Source organism: Muntiacus reevesi, chromosome 6 (assembly GCF_963930625.1).
Source record: "Muntiacus reevesi chromosome 6, mMunRee1.1, whole genome shotgun sequence".
Classification (NCBI taxonomy): Eukaryota; Metazoa; Chordata; class Mammalia; order Artiodactyla; family Cervidae; genus Muntiacus; species Muntiacus reevesi.
Window position 1 is genome coordinate 83,337,976 of NC_089254.1, and position 24,889 is coordinate 83,362,864.

The 24,889-nt window shown below is 35.8% G+C and overlaps 1 protein-coding gene and 1 long non-coding RNA gene across 3 annotated transcripts in view; both read right to left on the reverse strand.

Moving 5' to 3' along the window:
- LOC136171112 (uncharacterized) overlaps nt 1-24,889 on the reverse strand; it is a 1,397,893-nt gene that overhangs the window by 253,983 nt on the left and 1,119,021 nt on the right. The gene's annotated exons all lie outside the window — the stretch shown is intronic.
- Nucleotides 1-24,889, reverse strand: part of WASL (WASP like actin nucleation promoting factor) — a 77,866-nt gene that overhangs the window by 9,919 nt on the left and 43,058 nt on the right. Inside the window, exons 5-9 of the mRNA XM_065938680.1 lie at nt 22,172-22,195; nt 12,842-13,010; nt 11,779-11,821; nt 9,818-9,971; nt 3,864-4,384 (exon numbers count right to left, since the gene is read on the reverse strand). Of these exons, the coding sequence (XP_065794752.1) occupies nt 3,864-4,384; nt 9,818-9,971; nt 11,779-11,821; nt 12,842-13,010; nt 22,172-22,195 (911 nt within the window). The remainder of the gene's footprint in view (nt 1-3,863; nt 4,385-9,817; nt 9,972-11,778; nt 11,822-12,841; nt 13,011-22,171; nt 22,196-24,889) is intronic.

Genomic DNA, 24,889 nt, shown 5'->3' on the forward strand with positions numbered 1-24,889 from the left:
GCCACAGGACTGGAAAAGATCAGTTTTCATTCCAATCCCAAACATAGGCAATGCCAAAGAATGTTCAAACTACCACAGAACTGGACTCATCTCACATACCAGCAAAGTAATGCTCAAAATTCTCAAAGCTAGGCTTCAATAGTACATGAACTGTGAACTTCCAAATGTTCAAGCTGGATATAGAAAACACAAAGGAACCAGAGATCAAATTGCCAACATCTGTTGGATCATCGAAAAAGCAATAGAGTTCCAGAAAAACATCCACTTCTGCTTTATTGACTACGCCAAAGCCATTGACTGTATGGATCACAATAAACTGTGGAAAATTCTTAAAGAGAAGCGAATACCAGATCACCTGACCTGCCTCCTGAGAAATCTGTATGCAGGTCAAGAAGCAACTGTTAGAACCGGACATAGAACAACAGATTGGCTGCAAATTGGGAAAGGAGTATGTCTGTAAGGCTGTACACTGTTACCCTGCTTATTTAACTTATATGCAGAGTACATCATGCAAAATGCCGGGCTGGATGAAGCACAAGCTGGAATCAAGATTGCTGGGACAAATATCAAAAACCTCAGATATGCAGATGACACCACCCTTATAGCAGAAAGTGAAGAAGAACTAAAGAGCCTATTGATGAAAGTGAAAGAGGAGAGTGAAAAAGTTGGCTTAAAACTCAACATTCAAAAAAAGAAGATCATGGCATCCAGTCCCATCACATCATGGCAAATAGATGGGTAAACAATGGAAACAGTGACAGATTTTATTTTGGGGGGCTCCAAAATCACTGCAGATGGTGACTGCAGGCACGAAATTAATGCCTGCTCTTTGGAAGAAAAGCTATGACCAACCTAGACAGCATATTAAAAAGCAGAGACATTACTTTGCCAACAAAGGTCCGTCTAGTCAAAGCTATGGTTTTTCAGTAGTCATGTATGGATGTGAGAATTGGACTATAGAGAAAGCTGAGCATTGAAGAATTGATGCTTTTGAACTGTGGTATTGGGGTTGGGGAAGACTACTGAGAGTCCTTTGGACAGCAAAGAGATCAAACCAATCAATCCTAAAGGAAATCAGTCTTGAATATTCATTGGAAAGACTGATGCTGAAGCTGAAACTTCAATACTTTGGCCTCCTGATGAGAAGAATTGACTCATTGGAAAAGACTGTGATGCTAGGAAAGATTGAAGGCAGGAGGAGAAGTGGATGACAGAGGATGAAATGGTTCGATGGCATCACCAACTCCATGGACATGAGTTGAGCAAGCTCCGGGAGTTGGTGATGGACAGGAAGCCAGGTGTGCTGCACTCCATGGGGTCGCAAAGAGTTGGACCCGACTGAGGGACTGAACTGAACTGATCCTGCCATACAGTTAATAAAACAAACTTATCTGTTGTGTAAGTGTGCCTTTTTGTGAAAATCTAAGACTTCACGGCGAGAACCGTATGAAACATTTTCGTTTCAACATTGCCTAAGTATTCATCATGTAGGACACAGTGTATAAGATTGAGTTATGTCACCATGCGGTATGCCTCTCATAACTGGAGAAACTGTGCAGCTGCCTATTATCACAGGTAAATGGTTTTGAAAAAAAATAACAATGTTTCCAATACAGTATTAAGAATATGACTGTAATAATATATGCCATAAAATTTTATGATTCATTCATTAGTATGTAGGTTAGCTACAGTGAAGCAATAATATTGAATATACTAGGCTACCATAAAGCAATCATTATTGCTATCAATGTATGAATTGTTATACCTATAAATAACTATAAATTTCTCATATTTTCATTTTCAATGTCTAGTGTATTACATATAACATCTAGCATTATATAAGAATATTGACCAATACTGATGTAGGTACTAACAGACTATTCATCTTGTGAACAGGATGATGTAAAGTTATAGTATTAATAAATCCAATTCAGTACTATAACTGTACTTTGTCAACATTTCTCTTCTCTAGCTTACTTTAAGAATATAGCATATAGTATAATATATACAAAACATACAAAATGTGTTTATTTTTATGTTATTGTAAGGCTTCCAGATAACAACAGGCCATTAGTAATTGAGTTTTGGGGGAGTCAAAGGTTACACACATCTGGCTGCTCAGGGGCTGGTACCCAAAGCTCCCATGCTGTCCAAGTGTCAACTTATGTATCTGAAATTCTAAAATCTGCTTTTCATCTGGGCTGTGCTCATTTTGACAATAATTCTGCCCACTAACAACCATTCAAAGTTCCTGAGAAACCTTTAGTCAGAAGTAAATGGGAAGAGGGAACAGTTGATTGTTCAGAGGCTGATCTAAGTATTATTCTGAATACATGTTAAGAAAAGATCTAAACACATTTTAAAGACTGGAAGTTTCTTAAATCTGTGCTATGCTAATGTTTAAATGCCTTCATTCAATTAGTTGTATTCCCTATCTGTCATTTCCTTCCTAAATAGTTTCTAGGATTTAGGAAGTTATAATTCTCTACATACTGCAAAATAATTTTCCATTAAAAATCTCTTTTAGTTCCATTTACTTCATAGAAAAAGCTATCATCTGTAACCTGTCTGAAGTCCTGCAGAAAAATGTTCCTGCAAGAACTGAGAGACCACATATAAAGGTCTCTCAGGAAGCATATGAATGTTAGGTAGCTTAGGCTTAGGTCAGGAGTCAGGAAACTACTGCATGGGCCAAATCTAGTCTGTCTCATCTTTTTGTATAACTTTCTTAAAGCTAAGAATGATTTTTACACTTTTAAATGGTTGAAAGAAAACAAAAATGAAAGAAGAATATTTGTGATATGTGCAAATTATATGAAATTCAAATTTCAGTGTCCATAAATACAGCTTTATAGAACACAACCATGTCCATTCATTCATGTGCTATCTATGGCTGCTTCCACAGTACATGGACAGCTGTTGCATCTGTGGTATAACAGCACAGCTGAGCAGCTGTAACATGTTATATGGGTCTGCAAGCCTAAAAGGTTTACTATCTAGTCCTTTAAAGAAAAAAGTTAGGTAACCTCTGCTGAAAGTGAAAGTGAAGTCGCTCACTTGGGTCTGACTCTTCACGACCCCATGGACTATAGCATACCAGGCTTCTCTGTCCAAGGGATTTTCTAGGTGAGGTCCTGGAGTGGGTTGCCATTTCCTTCTCCAGAGGATCTTACCGACCCAGGCATCAAACCTGGGTCTCTCACATTGCAGGCAGACGCTTTACCGTCTGAGTTACCAGGGAAGCCCTGCTCTAGAAGAAGGTTAAATGATGACCTCATCCAACTCAGAGAATCCAAAATTATCTGCCATCACTACAGAAATTCTTTCAATTCTCCGTGGAGTCTGATTCTCTACTAATCTAAATTTCAGACACAGAAACTTTAAAATACAGTTTAGTTTTCATAAAGTTAATGGTCTGACTTTACAATATAATTATGATTGGTTTCAATATGGCTACTTTTACTTCTGTGTAGTTTAATAAAGATCTTTCTCTCAATTAAATTTCATTTAAAAGTCTAGAACAATGAATTTCGAACACAGTGCAATATTCTCTTTATGAAGTTCTATAATAGGTAAACTAAAACTATGGTGACAGAAATCAGATTGGTGATTCTTTTTGAGAAGGGAGAGAGGCATGAGGGAACTTTCTGGGGTGATACTTTTGATGTAGAAATATAGGTTACACAGGTAAAGGTATAAATGTATGCATTTTATGGTATTAAAAATATCAGAAACTCATAGGGTTAAAAAAAATGCCAAGATAAAAAGTAAAAAAAAAAAAAATTCTTTCCAAAGACGTCTTATAATTACTTTAAAATTCCATGAAGACAGATAGTCTAGATTGAAAAGCACGGACTACTTACAGATTTCAGTTGAATACCCTGTCGTATCTGGTCTAAAAGTGCATCCCTTCCGGAGCAGGACACCGGCCGACTGTTCTGTTCCACTTTTTTTAGCTGAGCACCCTCTCTAATTTGATCTAAAAGAGCGGCTTTGCTTCCTGCAGGAGTCGGAACTTGGTGGTCAGCGTCAGAAGGGAGGCCAGGGGGAGGCGGCGGCCCTGGGGGAGGCGGCGGCGGAGGCGGCGGGGGTGGTGCCACGCACCCGCTCACTGACAGGGGTGGAGGCGGCGGCGGGGGCCCTGAAGGTGCGGAGGAGGGCAGGGCCGGAAGCGGAGGCGGGTACATCCTGTTCGGCGGGGGCGGGGGGACACCCACACCTGGCCTGGATGGAGGCGGCGGTGGCGGGGCAGCTGTGGGAGCTCTTGAAGGTGGTGGAGGAGGAGCCCCTCTTCCCCTGGCAGGAGGGGGAGGAGGGCCCGAGCTATGTGGCGGCGGGGGAGGAGGCGGCGGCCCTCCCCTTGATGGTGGTGGAGGTGGTGGTGCTGAAATACAAACAGAAAAAAAGAAAGCATGCTTTTTTCCCCCCACAAACATTATACTGAAAAGCAACATATTTCAACATGTATTAAAACAGTATGAGGAAAAAAGGCCTCATCTTTGTATTTTATTTTACAAAGCTATGTGAGAAAAGATGATATCTTGTAATTCTGATATCTTATAATTCCCAATAATTTGGGAATCCTCAGCCTAAAGATCACTTTCCTGGTCTTGAAAAAATATTCACTAAAGTAGTAGAATTTAGTTGTTAGAAATCAGCACCACTTATCAAGATAAGGGAATAAACACATTTTTATATAATAATAATAAAACTATAACAATGAAATTAAACATTTTGGTCAATAAGCATCATTTTACATTTTAATAAAAATGGTTACTTGTCCTCTTTAAAGAATCAAGTATAGTTAGCTGTTCTGTACAGTTAATTTACATTCAGAATTAAATAGCTAATGTAGTATAATCTGTTAGAATTTATTCAAGTTAATCCGAGCTAAACTCAAATACTTTTTCTTTTAAAATGTAAACTTTTGTCACCTAACTTACATTTGTAATTTATAATGTCCTCTATTTTTGTGTTTACAGGATATATAAGAATACATAATATATAATAAATACATAATAAATATATAGTGATAGATATAGTGTAATTCTAGCAATGGCAGTAGAGAGGCTGGTTGCTCAGATGAAATGTTCAACTACTACTTCAGGAGACATTAACAAATTTACTGAAAATTTCTAAACACTGCAAAATTCAAGTTAGTAGTAAAATATTAACATTACTCTGGTGGTAATAGTATATACATTCTTATTTTACTAAAGGTAAAGTGTAAGTTAAAACAGAGAAATTCAAAGTATAAATTTATTACATGTCCAGAGGCATGATTTTACCAAGAGCATATACAAATTTACAGAATAATAAACTTCATTAGTTTTTCATTAAAAAGTAGAAAAAAAATAACTTTTTTAAAGGAATAAAGCTATTTATATTTACTGGTACAAACTAATATATTCCTGATGGATATTTCTGCAGTCTATACAAATACCCACCTTAATTTCAAATAATAGGATTAGGCTCAAAAATGTAATGATACCAAGAGGAAAAAAAAACCCTCACTTCAAAAAAAAAGGCAAACACTATTTTCTGATTTCATGTGAGACAATCATGGGAAATATACTATGAAATATGCTATCAAATGTGGTCATAAATGTGAGATGAAACAGACAGTAAGGCGAGGCTCACAAGGGTATTGTCTCCTGATTCAGAGACTTTTAAAACTGGAAACACGGAGCAGCAAACAGGAGAGTCATCTTCCTTGGATACAAGCCACCACTGAGGGGAGTGCCCATTATTTACACTCAAGGCATGCTGCTGCCGCTGCAGCAAAGGTTCACCCAATTTTCTCACCAGATCCAAAGCAAGGAGACAAACTTGCTAAGACCAGTCTTTTTCCAACATATTTTGTAATAACAGTAAAACCAAGAGGATATGGTATATGTACACTATGTATACCTCCTGAATAAGAGAGTACATCAAATCCTCCAAGCAGATACAAAGATTTCATTTTAATCAATTTAAGGCTTGCATTTCAAAAATCAATGATATTTACCTGAACTAGTATTTTTTATGATTTAATTGTTTGCTAATCAAGAGGAAAAGGACTCACTCTATTCTACTACAAAAACTGTATTGTTAGTCAATCATTTCCTGTGGTTTCGCCAAGGACTCTGGAACCATAATCTATGTACAATGAACAATCTCTTCAGTAGAGAGAATAAAGTTCTTTTGAACTGGGAGTAAGCACAGTGACTGGACTAATTTGGGATTCAGCTGATAATCATTCAGAGAGACACGAAATTACTGCTCAGGTAAGGGGGGAGCATTAATTTATATGAATAAAGTATCAGCTGTACCAAATTTGGGTTCAGCACAAGTTCAGCATTTCTAGTCTCTGAAAAGTGACTGGAAATCTCTCTATATTTTCGTAAGGAAAACATCTATTATCACCTTTCTATTTTTATAATCTGTACTATGACTACATAAAAAGGAAAGTATGCCAAAGATATGCCATATCCCAAGGTAAAAATATGAAGGAATTAAGACAGGAGAAGAGAGGAGAGATGGCATAACATTAGCTAGGTTCACATGCACAAAAATGTCTACTGGGCAGACACCACACACCACTATGAGAAAGTCTCAAGGCCTACAGGTTTTCAAAACTCTTGAGTCACCACAAACACAAGATTCAGAATGACAATGACAGTTCTTAGATATTTAATTAGTAAATAAAAAGCATGACACAAAAGTTACAACAAATCAAACTGTTCTTACTATCAAAGCTTAGTGAGAAAGGAAGAAAGACTGAAGCTTCCAGAAAAAAACCTCATCTTGATGGTACACTGTAACGAAAAGCTGATATACTTAAAAATAATTATTTCAGATCAAATGAAGAGTAACCAGTAGATAACTCTAGATATTTGATATTTAAGGGAATTATAAGCAGAAATTATAAACAATACAAATAAATTAATATTTAAAAGAAATGTGTTGTGGGAGAAGGTGAGGGTGTGGGATGTTTCAAGAGAACAGCATCGAAACATGTACATTATCTATGGTGAAACAGATCACCAACCCAGGTTGGATGCATGAGACAAGTGCTTGGACCTGGTGCACTGGGAGGACCCAGAGGGATCAGGTAGAGGGAGGTGGGAGGGGGGAGCGGGATGGGGAATACATGTAAATCCATGGCTAATTCATGTCAAAGTATGACAAAAACCACTACAATATTATAAAGTAATTAGCCTCCAACTAATAAAAATAAATGAAAAAAAAATTCATCTCCTGATGAATATTTGTCTTTTCAGAAGAAAAACATCTCCCAGAAAAAAAAAAAAATGTGTTACAGAATTCAGGAAACACTTTGAAGAACTGCTCTCATGCACTCTCATCAGGATTAAGCAAACCAGGCATACATTATTCAACACAGATTTAAATTTATGGGAATACTGACAACTCCCTGAGTTGTCCTTTACCCAACTGCATGTTTATGTTTAGTCCTCCCCACCGCCCCAAATTAATGTAAAAATATATTTTATGTAGGTTATTGAAATAATGCCAAGTGTAAAAACCAATCACTAAAAATAAGTATAATAAGTAATAATAAAAACAACAGACATGCTGTAAGAGGTAACCCACAGAATTTCAAAAAAATTAAATTACAGACAAAAACAGAACTCTGACTCATAGAAATAAATTTCCTTTCTTACTTTAGCATCTATATACCCCAAACATTAGTTTGAACAGAGGGAAGAAAACCTTACTGGATATTAGTTTTGGAGGCAGGATAAGTTATAGCTTCTTTGAAAATAAAGGCATGCATAATTTAGGACACTGGGTCAAATAACATCCCCCATACATACCACTCCATTGTGGTGGACCTAAAGAGCAGATTATTTATTATAAATTAATGGACTTCAAACAACTGCACAGATACACAAAAAGATATACTGGAAATGACAAGGTTTACCACTTTTTACAAGCCTGATTACATAATTTTACAAAATAATTTCAAAAAATTTGAGTCAGGTCTTATAAAACCTATTTTTATGACAACTTCATAAACTTCTCCCTGTTTTTTTCATACTTCTGAATGCACTATATGCTTCACCAAGGAAACATTTCCACTATAAATCATTATCTGTCTTTTTATTCTTCCTCTTAAAAAATGTATCTTCTATAAAATCATTCTTGGGTGTCTAAGAAGTTCCACACTGGGAGTTAAGATTCTTGAGTATAAGAATCTTAAGTTCCTGAAGTGTATTTTTTGTAATGCCTGTGAATTTTTTCCTTTGCTTTATTTAGGTAATTCAATTGAGGACTTTGCCTAATTTGATATTTTATTTTTTTTATTTTTTATTTTATTTATTTTTTTTTTATGGCAGTAAGTCTTTATTTTTCATACAGGGTGCCACTGCAGGGAGCCATCACACTGCTGTTTTCAGATATACAGAACGGAACAGAGCATTCCAGCATGCCGCTTCACTGTACACAGAAAACGTGAAGCAGCTAGTATAAAAAGCAGTAATAAGAAAGTCAAAAAACCCAAAATCAAGTTAATACAGACCGCTCTCAGTTACAGATATTCAGGTGAGAGGCCAGCAATATAGACTGTCTAATAAATGCCAAGAGTATTTATAAACTTACAAATTCAGACAGTTCAGAGAGAGCCTGAGCATCATCTGGTGTAAGATGAAGGTGAGTGGTAACAGTGGAGAAAAAGAGTCAAGGAACAAACTAGGTCCTCAAGATCTCCATCATTTGCACACTAATTGTAACCATGACTTATCTTGGCAGCATTTAAAAACAATGTTGCCCAGATATTTTTATTAAAAATCCATACAATTTGGAAATGTGATTTTTTTCACAAAATAAGATAAATCATCATCATACCATTTTCAGTGGAATTAGCATTGTGTTTCCACAGCAATTATGACTGTATGATTATTTACATTATCTGTTGTCACACTAGATAGTAAGATTTCTGAGGGCAGAAACCATATCTTTGTATCTAAATATCCTAAGTAGAGACTAGTGCTAACATAATAATGTTTACTGAATATATGAATGAACGAATCAATGAACACCAGCAGTGAAAAAGATACAGGTAGGTCAAATACCTAATTTAAAATGTCAGTTAAATTTTCAAAAGAATGCTTTGATTATCTGAAGCTTTTGTTTTGCTACACTGTCTTATCACGAGTATGCAAAAAGGAGGAAAAAAGTAGCTGCAAATGAATAAACTGGCAAAGAAGTAACAGTCATATTGGAAAACTCAGAGTTAACTGTATTTACATTTAGTTGTGACAACTATTAAGATATGACCAAAAAACATGGTGATTTAAATAAAATATCAAATCTTAAAAAGGTGCAAGTTATCTGTGTTCTCAGGTACCAAATGGCAAGTATTACATTTTAGCTAAGAAAAAAATTTCAAAATAAACAGATTTTGCATTATTTATATTCTAAAAATGCTTATTAACATTATAGAATTCATAATTACATTTAAATTACTACTTCTAATTGTAATAAATGCAACTTTGATAGTGGTCTCTAACATTTACTAAGTGAAATATGCAATTATACTTTTTTATTCTAAAACCAAATAGCCAGAATACTTTGTATGAATTTTCATGAATTTAATATAAGACTTTTAAATAGTTAGAAAAGCCTTGACAAGTTTTTTAGTTATACTGAAATAATGTAAAATATAGTACACTGGGGCTAAACAAGTTATCCCATAAATAACAACATTCTGCTTAAGGAAGGTTCACATGAACATATGTAGCTGTCATCTGTGCAACTGACCTCAAAAGATTCAAAGGAAAAATAGTCAGAATGCCTGAACAGAAATAAAAGTTACCTTGCCTTCGTAGTTCATTTTTAACAGCTTCAACACCTCCTGTTTTTTCAATGAAGTCATATATAACTTTTGATGTTTCTCTGTCTTTAAGTTGTGCCTCTGAGATTCCACACATATCAAAAAGATTCTTCAGTTCTGGATCCAAATTATTCAGCTACAACAGATAAAATAACTGCTAACTATAACATCTATCTCCAATCCAGCAAGTTGAAATTTTATTCTCTTATCTCTGCCTTTAAAGAAATTACTTTCTTTTATGTTTATAAATTTTTAATATAGTTAGAATATTTATGTTAATATAAAAAACAGAAAAAGATAAGAACAAAGAATAGGTTTTATATTTTATGTTATCTGTTTCCTACCTTTGTAAAGAAAGCATCTTATTTAGATTTTTACCAATCCCTTCATGACTGAAACATTTTAAAGTTCATCTATTCTTCCTTGTCCTAAATAAGATTTAGATATGATCACAAATAACCACAAAAAGTATTATTAAATCTATTCCAAAATTTGAGGTCAAGTACCTCTTTATAACCCAAGTACCCTGTAAAATGCCCAACACAAAGAGGCATTCAAAAACATTGTGGTGCTGTTTATGACAAGGCATGGAGGCAACCTCGAAGTCAAGTGACAGGGATGGAGAAAGAAGTGGTGCATGTATACAATAGAATATTACTCAGCCATTAAAAAGGATGAAATAGTGCCATTTGCAGCAACACAAATGGACCCAGAGAGTGTCCTACTGACTGAAGTAGAGCAAATAGAGAAGGAGAAATATCATATGACATCCCTTATATGTGGAATCTAAAAAGAAATGATACAACTGAACTACTTATAAAAAAGCAGAAGGCTTACAGACTTAGAGAAGAAACTTATGGTTGCCAGGGGAAAGGGTGGAGGGAAGGGATGATTAGGGATTTGGGAATGGGAATGTATACACTGCTATATTTAAAATGCTTAACTAAAAAAGACCTACTCTATAGCACATCTGCTTGATGTTACATGGCAGCCTGGATGGGAGAGGGGTTTGGGAGAGAATGTGCATGCTAAGTTGCTTCTGTCGTGTCTGACTCTTTGTGATCTTATGGACTGTAGCCTGCCAAGCTCCTCTGTCCATGTGATTCTCCAAGCAAGAATACTGGAGTGGGTTGCCATGCCCTTCTCCAGGGATCTTCTCAACTCAGGTATCAAACTCACATTTCCTATGTCCCTTGCATTGGCAGGCAGGTTCTTTACCACTAGACACGTAGGAAGCCCTTGGGGGAGAGTGGGTATGTGTACATGTGTGGCTGAGTCCCGTCACTGTTCACCTCAAACTATCACAACATTGCTTGTTAACTGGCTATACCGTAATATAGAAAATAAAGTTTTTTTTTAATATTGTGGTGCTAACACTGTAGTTCTATTAATAAAAAAGTAACCAAAATAATTTTTGATTCTAATCACAAATAGTATTTCTTTTCAACATAATTTTTCCAAACCCTGATTATCAGTCAAAGGTTAAAATACATATACTTAGGTAGCCGATTTTCAACCATTTTGCTCAAATGCTATCAATTAATGAATGATGAAATCACCAAAAATAGTAATACAATAAAAAGATCTAGACAATTTTTGGATATTCAGAATGTGACTACGGTACTTTCAAATAATTTGGCTTATATTCCCCTCAAATGATCACTTTGCAGAAACAATTTTCTCCTCTTCGCTTTCAAAACATAGAGATTTCATATTATAGTAGATAAGGCCAAAGAGTTAAAAAAAACCTCTCTTTAGAGACTTAGCCATCAATGATGGAACAATATATGACTTCAAACCTCAGGGGAATATGAACATAAATATAAGCACACTCAACCAAAAACTAGAACTGACAAAAATGTATAAGAATAAAAGTCTAAAGGTAGGACATGACATTCCCACATACTTAAAGTAGTAACATTTATGGCTTGAAAATAACTTACATCAAAGCCAGTATTCGGATCCCAACCCACATGTCCAATGTGCCTAAAGTAGCAGACAGAAAAAAACAGAAAAAAAAAAATGTGTAAGTGACATTAAAAACGTAACATACATGAAATCCAACCCAATCAGTGAATTTTTGGCCGGAACTGATGGTTCTCATAGACATAACCATTTTCAGGGGAAGAGAGCATAAGCAGTCAAGAGACCAGGGTTCTAGCCCCGCTCCACTATTAACTGAGCCTTAACATTTCTGCACAGCCTTTCTGCGCATCCATTTCCTTAACCATCAGACTAGCATAAGAACACAAGCATTTCATGTATAAAAGGACAGGAATTCTGTAATGAACAAATGAAGTAATGCACATCAGAATGCTTGAAATACATCAAATGAATATCAAAGGTTTGATGCCTACAACAGACTGAGTGTGTTTTCCAAAAATTCCTATCTTGAGATCTAATCCCAATGTGATAATTCCTGGAGATGAGGATTTGAGGAGGTAATCAGGTCATGAAGGTGGATTCCCCAAGAATAGGATTGGTGCCATTAAGAAAGAGGCCTGGAGAGCTCTCTCGCCCTCTTCCAACATGTGAGGACACAACGAGAAGATGGCAATGAACTAAGCAGTGGGATTTTAAAAGACACTAAATAAATTTTGCCTGCCTCTTTACAGCCTCCAGAACTGTGAGAAATAAATTTCCGTTCTTTATCAGCTATCCAGTCTACAGTATTCTGTTAGCAGTCCAAACAGAATAGGACAATGCCTTCAGGTAATTTCCAAATATCATTTATAGGGAAAAGTGAGATTTCATTTTCATGTCCAACAATTAATTGAAAAAACAACTCTAATTTTTCTTTTCTGATAGGTGGAAAAATAAATAAACTAAGATTCATAAAAAGTCTATTGATCAACAGCATTTAGAAACTCCAAAAACAAAATTATAGCTGAAGGTATGCAAGTGATAAATGTAAGGGGTCTCCCAAAAAGAAAACAGAATTTTCTAACAATTTAAAAAAAGAGCAGAAATGAATAAATCAAAAGAATAATAAAAGAACTGCGTTACTGGAAATTGCTTGGTGTTCCAATATCTGCCTTAGTTAACCTCTTCTTTTTAGCTTTTCCTTTTTTCTTTTCTTTGGTATGGGAGATGTTGTTGATTTGTGGACCATAAAATCTATTTGTTGTAATTTCTGGATTTTTTATGTCAACTGTTGCCATGGGTAGATTAGGACCTGCAAATAAAATCAAAATAATATGAAAGAGACTTAAGAATAATCACAATCATAATTTACAATTTAAATACCTTTTTCTGAAGCAGGACCATTTCATTACTATAAATTATTTAAGTTTTAAAATCACATGTTTATTTTTATAAATAATAAATTTCAAAATTTCTTAAATTGCAAAAGTCTATAACAAATTCTTAAACAAATTAGCATAGATATATTATTTCAAAGAAAACTTACTCATAAAGTATATGAATTTTCAACAAGAATTTAAATTTATCTGATCCATTAAATTTTGACTATTACAAACTTCACATCCAACACATTACTCATTAATGAAGTGGCATACATTACATAAGAAGAGTAAAAGAAAAGAAGCATCTTTGTTTTAAATCTAGTAAAGAAATCTAGTTTTACTTCTTTATTTCAACTTTATTAGTCTATGAGGAAAAAAATGCTTATATAATTATTACCACCATTTTTTCCAAAATGGTAATATTTAAGTCTAGTAGCATCTTCCTCATTACTATACATACACTTTGGCTATCAGAAGTATACAACTCAAAAATTTAAGACACAAAAATTCTTAAAACATTCCATCTTCCACAAGGATCAATAGTAAAAAGACCTCAGGCATTTTTAGCTATTATTAACAGTATCTCCAGGAGTGACACTAAATGTAGCACAGAAAATTTTGTTTTATAATTCATAAAAGTACCCTTGCTCTTAAAGGTATGAAAGTCTGAATGAAACAAATTCATCTTAAAAATTCCTTTAAAAATTAAACTGAAGGGCAACACATGTCTCAGAGATTCCATTTAAATGTATGATTCTCTGACAAAACTTCCTAGTAGACCAAACTCCTCTGAGATGATCATAGTAACGACAATTTTAAAAATGTTGTAAAAAATATAATCACTTTTATGTAGAGAAAGAGCTAACATAGTAGGTCTAAGACTGCTATCTTGAGAAAGGCCTGCTTGCAAGGGTGGCCCTGAGCTGGCATCTAAGGATCTAGGATTTTAAAAGGGTTCCCATTACTCCCCGATTTAAGAGGGTTCTTATTCCCTGATAAGATGGAGTCTCTGTGTCTCAACTACTAGTACTATCAATGTGTTTTATGCTGACACCTGCTTTGCTTCTGCGGGTCTAGAATCTCAGTATGTACTAGACAGAAGATGCCCACATGACTAGCCCCCATTAAACCCCAGGCACTGAGTTTCTCCTTAACACATTTCATGTGTGTTGCAACAACTCATTGCTGGAGAAATTAAGCACATTCCCTGTGACCAATGACAGAATAATCTTGGAAGCTTGTGTGTGGTTCCCTCCAGATTTAATCCCATGTGTCTTTCTCTTTTGTTAGTTTTTGCTTTGTATCTTTTCACTGTAAGAGATCTTTACTATGTGCTCAGTCTTGTGAGTCCTTCTAGCGAATCACTAACTGGAGGGGTGGTGTGTGGAATCTGCAATACAATCATAGAATGGCAGATAGAAACCCTAAGAAATTATAAGCTAATGTATATTGAGTGATCACTAAATGCCAACTTGACTAAAATTCTTCAATTATCCTGAAAACCTCAAAGGCAACCTATTCATAAATATTATCTGAAATAAAACATTTATCTCCATGGGAAATTATACATAATTAATTTTCTCTCCCTCAACTCTACTACTGAAGATGAAACACAGTAAAAATAAAATTATAAATGTCATCTGCCAATTTATCAGACAAATAATTTGTACACAACTAAAAGATATACACAATTCAGCTATTTTCCCTTAATATTCAAAGTCATTAAGTATAGTATATAAATGTCTAAAAGTTCTATTTATAGTTTCATACAAAATTCTGTGGGAAATTGTTCATATTGGCAAGAAGTAAAAATTCTTCTTGGAAAAAAATGGAAGCTAGTAAACAATATGGATAAAACCATTAAAAGCTGATTTAGCATCAAGGAATAATCTGACAATAACTGGACCAAAAATTAAAGGTTAGTTAAGCAATATAGGAAGTTTATCAAATAGGAGATAAAGAACTAGGTTTTGAAATTTGTTCAGATTCAAGACTTGAGTTCACTGTAGCTTCAAAAAAAGGGACTTATTAAAAATAACGAGAATTCAAGTGCTAAGAGGGTTGAATTGGGGTCATACTAGTATCTTCATAGACCTGTCTAGTGCTCACTTCTTATTTCTCATTCTTCTCTTTCTGTTCTCTCTTCTCTTACAATTTATCATTACTCATCATTATCAGCAACACCATCCAAAGAAGGTGCTGCAATTATTACTCTCTTACCTTTATACTTAATAACATTTAAGAATCCCCTTAATCAAAAAAATAAAAAATAAAAAAAATTAAAAAAAAAAGAATCCCCTTAATCATTTCATTATAGGGGACTGGAATGCAAAAGTAGGAAGTCAAGAAACACCAGGCGTAACAGGCAAATTTGGCCTTGGAGTACAGGATGAAGCAGGGCAAAGGCTCATAGTTTTGCCAAGAGAACGCACTGGTCATAGCAAACACCCTCTTCCAACAACATAAGAGAAGACTCTACACATGGACATCATCAGATGGCCAACACCAAAATCATACTGATTAAATTCTTTGCAGCCAAAGATGGAGAACCTCTATACAGTCAGCAAAAACAAGACCAGGAGCTGACTGTGGCTCAGATCATGAACTCCTTATTGTCAAACTCACACTTAAATTGAAGAAAGTGGGGAAAACCACTAGACCATTCAGGTATGACCTAAATCAAGTCCCTTATGATTATACAGTGGAAGTGAGAAATAGATTTAAGGGACTAGATTTGATAGAGTGCCTGATGAACTATGGACAGAGATTTGTGGCATTACAGGAGACAAGGATCAAGACCACCCCCAAGAAAAAGAATTGCAAAAAAGCAAAATGGCTGTCTGAGGAGGCCTTACAAATAGCTGTGAAAAGAAGACACTAAAAGCAAAGGGGAAAAGGAAAGATATACCCATTTGAATGTGGAGTCCCAGAGAATAGCAAGGAGAGATAAGAAAGCCTTCCTCAATGATCAGTGCAAAGAAATAGAGGAAAACAATAGAATGGGAAAGACTAGAGATCGTTTCAAGAAAATTAGAGATACCAAGGGAACATTTTATGCAAAGATAGGCTCAATAAAGGTCAGAAATGGTATGGATCTAACAGAAGAAGAAGATATTAAGAAGAGGTGGCAAGAATACACAGAACTATACAAAAAAGATCTTCATAACTCAGATAATCATGATGGTGTTATCACTCATCTAGAGCCAGACATCCTGAAATGTGAAGTCAAGTGGGCCTTAGGAAGCATCACTACGAACAAAGCTAGTGGAGGTGATGGAATTCCAGTTGAGCTATTTCAAATCCTAAAAGATGATGCTGTGAAAGTGCTGCACTCAATATGTCAGCAAATTTGGAAAACTCAGCAGTGGCCACAGGACTGGAAAAGGTCAGTTTTCATTCCAATCCCTAAGAATGCTCAAACTACCACAAAATTGCACTCATCTCACACGGTAGGTAGTAAAGTAATGCTTAAAATTCTCTAAGCCAGGCTTCAACAATACATGAACTATGAACTTCCAGATGTTCAAGCTGGTTTTAGAAAAGGCAGAGGAACCAGAGATCAAATTGCCAACATCTGCTGGATCATCGAAAAAGCAAGAGAGTTCCAGAAAAACATCTATTTCTGCTTTACTAACTATGCCAAAGACTGTGTGGATCACAATAAACTGTGGAAAATTCTGAAAAAGATAGAAATACCAGACCAGCTGACCTGCCTCTTGAGAAATCTGTAAGCAGGTCAGGAAGCAACAGTTAGAACTGGACATGGAACAACAGACTGGTTCCAAATAGGAAAAGGAGTACATCAAGGCTGTATATTGTCACCCTGCTTATTTAACTTATATGCAGAGTACATCATGAGAAATGCTGGACTGGAAGAAGCACAGGCTGGAATCAAGATTGCTGGGAGAAATATCAATAACCTCAGATATGCCAAAGACACCACCCTTATGGCAGAAAGTGAAGAGGAACTAAAAAGCCTCTTGATGCAAGTGAAAGAGGAGAGTGAAAATCTTGACGTAAAGCTCAACATTCAGAAAACTAAGATCATGGCATCTGGTCCCATCACTTCATGGCAAACAGATGGGCAAACAGTAGAAACAGTGGCAGACTTTATTCTTTTGGGCTCCAAAATCACTGCAGATGGTGACTGCAGTCATAAAATTAAAAGACACTTATTCCTTGGTAAGAAAGTTATGACCAACCTAGACAGCATACTACAAAGCAGAGACATTACTTTGCTAACAAAGGTCCGTCTAGTCAAGGCTATGGTTTCTTCAATAGTCATGTATGGATGTGAGAGTTTGACTATAAAGAAAGCTGAGCACCGAAGAAATGATGCTTTTGAACTGTGGTGTTAGAGAAGATTCTTGACAGTCCCTTGGACTGCAAAGAGATCCAACCAGTCCATCCTAAAGGAGATCAGTCCTGGGTGTTCATTGGAAGGTTTGATGCTGAAGCTGAAATTCCAATACTTTGGCCACCTGATGCGAAGAGATGACTCATCTGAAAAGACCGTGAAGATGGGAAAGATTGGGGGCAGGAGGAGAAGGGGACGACAGAGGATGAGATGGTTGCATGGCAGAGCCGACTCAATGGACATGAGTTTGGGTAAACTTCGGGAGTTGGTGATGGACAGGGAGGCCTGGCGTGCTGCAGTCCATGGGGTCGCAAAGAGTCGGACACAACTGAGCGACTGAGTTGAACTGAAGACAGACTGAGGTATATCAGAGTGAGACACTCTCTTTATGCATGTCATCCTTCTAGGTGTGTCCAAATAGCAATAAGAAAGGAATAACCAGATTCATCATTAAAAAATAACAGAAATTTGGGAATTCCCTGGTGTTTCAGTGGTAAGGACTCTGCACTTTCAGTGCATAGGATTGGGTTCAATCCTAATTGGGGAACTAAGATCCCACAAGTTGTGTGGTGCAGCTGGAAAAACAAAACAAATATTTAACAATTATAATTAATTTTTAGGAAAAAGGAAAAATAAAAATATTTTGACGTTACTTTAGTTTATATAAAAGTAACCTACATCTTATGGATGTCCTAAATGGTATAAATTTGGTAAAGTTAACAGTTAAATTATTTAACCTAGTAGATTCTTTTCTGGGAAATAATAAAGTTAAGATTCTTGTAAGCCTGATTTACAACTCACTAGAGAAAATAACTTGGCCATCTCTGAAGAAAGTCAAGGATGAAGAGGACAGGAATGAAATATAAGTGATATGCAGAATGAATACCAAAGTTTCCCCTCCTCCCTCTCCTCCAAAATCAGGTGTGGATATATTGTTATGCATCTACCAAGCAGTTCATAAAGCTATGCCTTTAGCTACTTAGTGTTATTTCACACAAACTTCATCAATATTGGTTAAAACACGATTTAATTAAGTCTATATAGAAAAATTCAGATTTTAGAAACCTCTAACAAAAACTGGTATAAGCTGGGAAATTAGCTAGTTTCTCTAAATCTTTCATTTTATGGACAAAAACTAAGGACAAGGTCATCACCAACAGAACGATACTCAGATGTGTTCTTTTTATAATAAAAAACAAAACAAACAAAACACAACAATTAAGGACAGGAAGAGCCAGGTGAACTGTCTAAAGTCACACAGCCAGTGACAAAGGGAAAGGTAAACTCTGCTATCTTGGTTTCTAAGTCCACTACTCTTTCTGTTAACTATTGTACCTTTTACACAACAGTTAAATGACAAGACTGATCAACAACACTAACTTTACAATAAGTATACTGTATGTCTTTACCAATTTATCAGTTCTCTTAGTTTGTGGTCCAACTGTTACAAGAAATGGTTATGAGTTTCAAAATTTAGAAAAAAGGGGTTCTTACACATTCAAGAGACCAAGTATTTGGCTATTTCTGTTGACAGCATTTACTTTACAGTTTGAAGATGTTAGGAAATAAATTTAAAATAATGTTCTAAAGCCTAATTATTTCAAAGTGACAGACTAAAAAATTAACAACTTGTATAAAGCATAGAATCACTTTTTAAATAAAGTTTATGAAAGATATGGTACAGAAATAAATCATTTCTAGTCAATTTTATTTATTCCATTTCTGAAATTACACTCATCCTAAGAACATGTATTAAGTAAATACATAAAGAAGGGGCGCTGTTTCCTTTCTTTTTCAAAAAGCAGTTATGACAGATTACCTTCTTCTGATGAATGACAACTATCAGAGAAAAGGTTTTTTAATATTCTCACTGAACAGCATTTCTAGTTAAATTTAAAATTAAAAGAACAAACTAAACTCTTCCGCTTAATTACATAAAAAGCAGAGAGCTCTCACCAAGGTAAAATAGTTGAGAAACAGGTGGGCTAGAGACCTCTGATGTCAAGCAGTCATGAAGCTGAGAACAAATCATTGGAAAGCGCCTAAGTTAAAAGGTGAGGTTGACCAATAAAGAAAAAAAAAAGAAAAGTGTATGGATTAGGAGTTAATGAGGAAAACACTTGTCCTAATTGTACTTTAGGACAGGAATACATGTCACTTCTACATAAAGTGCCTTTTTTTTCAGTTACAATTTGAAAAGGCCAGCTAAACTGATGGAAATGAGGATTGGGACAAAGCCCCTGAATGGACTCCGCAAGGCAGTTAGAAGTGCCCACCGCCACCTGGTGGCAGCGCAGCAGATACAGAAACGCAAGAGGCCACCTTCCTGAGTCCTCTCTACACCACAGGGAGAGCAAGGCAGGCAACTGCACTGCAGCGAAAAATATGAACATTTCTATTAATGATTGTATGTGCATCTTATAAATAAATAAGTAAGCAAAGACTGGCAACACATGCTGTATAATGTTTTAACAATACCATTTTTAAATTTCCTGTTTATTTAATGAAAAAAAGTTTGGGACCACTGTACCAAAAGGTTAAAACTTTTTATCTTAAGATTTAAAACCAAGAGCCATCTCAGAGGAAGAAACTACATTTAATTATGAGTATCTCTTACTAGGGGTAATAAAATTATAAGACATCATTGTCACATAAAGAATATCCAAATTCAAACCATTGTGGATTAGGTGCCTCTTCAAAAATATATTTTATATATATTGAAAAGATTAAATTTACAAAAATCAAAAAGTACTTACATCCTTAACTTTAATTACGTTATTTGTACAACATCTATACTTTATAATCTCAGATTACTTTCCCTAAAGATGCTAACACTAAGAAGCCTTTCACACTGGTACTTAATATATGCTCACAGGAGGCCAAATAGTTTAATAAATTAAAAAAGAGAAGATTAAACTATTGAGCACACAACAAGCGGAAAAATGTCTAACGCTACATTAAAGGTTCGCAGATGAAAGATTTCTGGTCAGCTGCTCCGCTTCCTTTGTCTCTGTGACATACTAGCTGCACAGCTCAAGGCATGTTACGCATCCTCTCTAGGTCTCAGTTTCTCCTTCAAAACCATCCTGATGTGGCAGAGTGGTTACAGCACAGTGGTTAAGGGGCCAGGCTCTGGAGCTGGAACACCTGAGACTGAATCTTGCTCCACTTTCCTAGTTCTGTGACCCTGAGCAAGTCACCTATCTGTGCCAGTCTTCTCATCTACATCAGGGATAATAGCAGCTACTTCATGTGTTTTCTGGACAATGCCTGGCAGGTAGCAAACGATCATTAAAGGGCAGCTGTGAGTATGATCACTGTCACTGTCTTCATCATGATAACTCGTATTAAGCACCATGCTAAACACTTTGATTACTTTATTTATCCCCAAGCAGTCCTGTAACTTGAGTATTAAAAATTTCCATTCAAAAGAAAAAGTCAAAGTATACAATGCTTGGCACATTTAAAGTACTACTGAAGGTAGTCAAGTTTTTAAAAAAATTATAATAAGGTAAATAATCCAAAATTTAATACAGCAATGTCTGGTTCATGTTATTATATCACAAAAACAAATTTAAGGACAAAATCAGAAAGTAATAAATTGGTTTAAAAGAAACAAAAACCAACAACCACCAACAGTTGTCATACATTAAGAACTTTGTACTATATTAAGTGTTTCCTTGAATAATCATCCTACATTCTGATGAGAGAACTGAGATGCCTTTGAAAAAGCAGCAGATATTCCCCACTATAACAAAGGCTATCATAGGATCAGGGATCCCATTTCAGTGTCATGAAAGCCATGGATCCTCTTTCCCCAGAGAAAAGAACATATATACAATATTTAGCACAAAACTTCAGCCAGGGTTTATGGGACCCAGGATGAGACTCTGCACAAAAGGTCTAGGACCTTGTCCTTTATATCTTAGTATCCTGGCTCTTATTCTTTAGTATAACTACATGTATTCTAAATAAATGAATCTACACTATTTCAGTTACTAATACTTCAATCCACATTACTTCATTATCAAATTAAGGAGGATTATGTGCAGCTACTATGTGTTAAACACATCAGCATTTATTTAAGCACACCAGAATAGTTAAGTGTTCCTTCTGAAAGGGGCTGGTTTCATATTCCCATTGTAAAACAATCTTTTGAAATAAGAAAAAAAAGAAACATGAAAGTAGGAAATGATGAACTATGATAGATAAGATTTACTGTTTTTTTTAAGACATTAAGACCAGTTTGTATAATTTTTGAACTTAAATCAACTGTACATAAGGAATTAAGATGTAAGTAATAGTGACAGGCACCTAGAAAATAGCCAAAGAACAGTACATTTCTAAGTTCCTACCTGTTATTTATTTTAAAATAAGAACACAATAAACTACAGTATTTAATCATACACATTAAATAGTAGGTATTAATGTGTATGATGGGGTTTTCCAGGTGGCGCTAGTGGTAAAGAACCTGGCTGCCAATGCCGGAGATGTAAGAGACTTGGGTTCAATCCCTTAGTCAGAAGATCCCCTGGAGAAGGAAATGGCAACCCACTCCAGTTTTCTTGCCTGGAAAATCCCATGGACAGAGGAGCCTGGTGGGCTAAGGTCCACAGGGTTGCAGAGAGTTGGGCATGACTGAAGCAACTGAGCACAGTGTCTATGATACATGTTTCTACAAGGATTAAATTACAATCTAAAATTTTTTTGATCAATAATTAGTGAAGAGCTTACCATTTGGGGGGTCTCGTCTTTTCTCTGTTAGGAAATAAATTGAGAGAATATTATTAGACATATATCAGACAAAAACCAACATAAAAAATTAACTCATCTAAACTCTGTCTTATTCTTATAAGTGGTTAATAAGAGTTTCTCTGAGGAAGTGACATTGGGCACCATTTGAATAAAGCAAGAGAGGAAACATATTTAAAGGCCCTGAGGAGAGAATAGCATGAAGGCAAAACCCTAATACTGGACTGCAGTGGACCAAAGGAACAGCGGAAGAGAAAAGTCAGAAGGGAAACTGGGGAAATGGAGCATGTAGGGTCCCACAAGACATGGGTTAAGGAATATAGACTGTATTTCATATATGATACGAAGCTCTTACAAGTTTTTGAAGAGGAGAAGTGGCACGATCTAATCTATGTTTTTAAAAGTTCTGCCTGGTTACTATGTGGGAAAGAGAGAGTAAGGGGCATACAGGGACAGCAGAGGGATAGGTGAGAGCATTAGGTAGTCCAGATGACACACGACGGCGGCTTGGATTAGGGTGGTAGCAACAGAGGTGGTGAGAAACAGATTTAAGACATGTTTTTGAAGGTAGAGACAATGGGACTCACTGATAGGGTTTATGAAGAACCACTGTGAGCCAGAGCCTTTTACTGGGACAGGGAAGACTAGGAGAATAGGAGCAAGTTAAATCGGATTGGGGAGCCTGGATTAAGTGTTCTGTTCATACATATAAGTTTGAAGGCTATTCTATCACACAACTGGAGCACACGAGTGTGAAGGTCAGCGGTGAGGTCAAAGGGGGTAGATAAAATGTTGGGCGTCAGCAGCAAATCGCATTTAAAGCTATGGGACTGAACGAAAGCATAAAGCGAATGAAAACACCTACAGACGCCTAAGCACGGGGCAGACAGAAGTAACACTGAAAAACCACGGCCAACTGAACAGGAGTAACACCAAGAGAACTGCTACTAACCTGCTGCGTTCATACTTGTACTCTTGCATTCATACCAAGTTTGACACAATTTTCATTTCGAGAAAGTTCAAAAGTGGTTGAAAAATTTCCAACAAATACAATTTCCACAGATGTTTGTAATACAAAATTTTCCAAAATTATATTTTCAAAATATCCCAAATTTTCCAAATACCATAAATAAAAATATAATAAAATATTTAGTCTCTAAACAGTCACAATCCTAAAATTAATAGAATTTAACTGAGGGACAATTTGAAAATCCTGGCAATGGGAAATACAAATGGATTACTCCATCTGGTGGTCTGATGAAGTAATTTTCTGAAACATTTGATATAAGCACATCCTGTGTCCATGAAGGTCAAATCTCTAGTTTCCAAGGTGATGTTACATCTACATCCAGAGAGGAAATACTTCTTAAACTGGTGGTGACACAAACATGGAAATATGCTGAGATAATGTAAAGTTCAGAGTATAAGTTCTAAAAAGCAATTACTTAGAAATATAACACTATCCTGGCTTGAGAACCATGTTAAGGAAAAAGAGAACCTTTGGTTGAACTAAAAATGAGAGCAAATAGTGTGAAGTGTTTGCTACAAACGTTAGCAGAACAGTGTTTAATCGTATCAGGGGACGTTTTTAGTATCACAGTACTAGTCATACCATGGTTGGAATACTACGTTCAAACCTGGACATCACATTTGAAGCAGGACCATTTTCTAAATGTGGATCATTTGAAGAGATATAAAAATTTATAATGCATTCAGAGCACAACATACAGGACAATGAGTCTATAAATTATATCATGTGAGGAATAACAAAATGGAAGTGGTTAAGCTAAAGAAGTGAAGGCCTAAGGAGGGCACGGTAGATTGCTTCCAAATTAAAACTGGCTAATTATCTGTTGCACCAAAAGTTGGTCCGCATGCATCTAAGTTAAAGAGAAGCGAGACTGAAGGCTGATTTAGCATGACAAGGATGCCCAACGATGAGTCAGCTGTCTCCCATGTGGGATGCCATCTTTCTGCTTCTGAAACACTATGACTAAAAGCTTAGGAACTGTATAAACAGAATTCCTGCACCAGGTGACAGACACCTTTAGATGACCTATCTATTTCCAAGTCAGTTATTCCATACAGTAAGAAGTGTTTTAAACTCTTTCTTATATTGAAAATGTCACATAGTTTGACTAAAAGGAGTTCCAGGGAGCCTCTGGCCTGGTACCACAACACGTCACTGAAATAGGAACTGCACCTCAAATTCTTCCACAGAATTAAATTCTTCCACAGCACAGAATCAAGTGGTAAACAACCCTGGCTCCAAAAAGAAGTAAAAAACAATAGGTGCTTAATAATTCTTTTCACTCATTACAAAGAGGATATAAGATGACAGTGAGGCAACAACTCAGTTCATTTTCATTTTGTACATTACCTCCTTCTCAGAAATCCATTAAAATAACAGTTAACATGTATAAAATGTAACACATGCCTTTGCATTCCTGTCCTTTTTCATGACTTATTCCCTCTTACTGGTAAAGCACATCCTTGCATACAGTGATTTTCAAACTGCGGTAATGTATACTTGGATGTACAAAAAGACTTTTCAAGGAATACATGAGCACAGCTAGTTTCAAGGGGATCTATTTACTGGTTTCATCTCCCATAAGCTATTTTTCCTACAAGTGATCTGCTTAAGATGATGATTCTGGAGAAGTTCACCTTTCTTAATCACCCTTCTCCCACTTTACAACA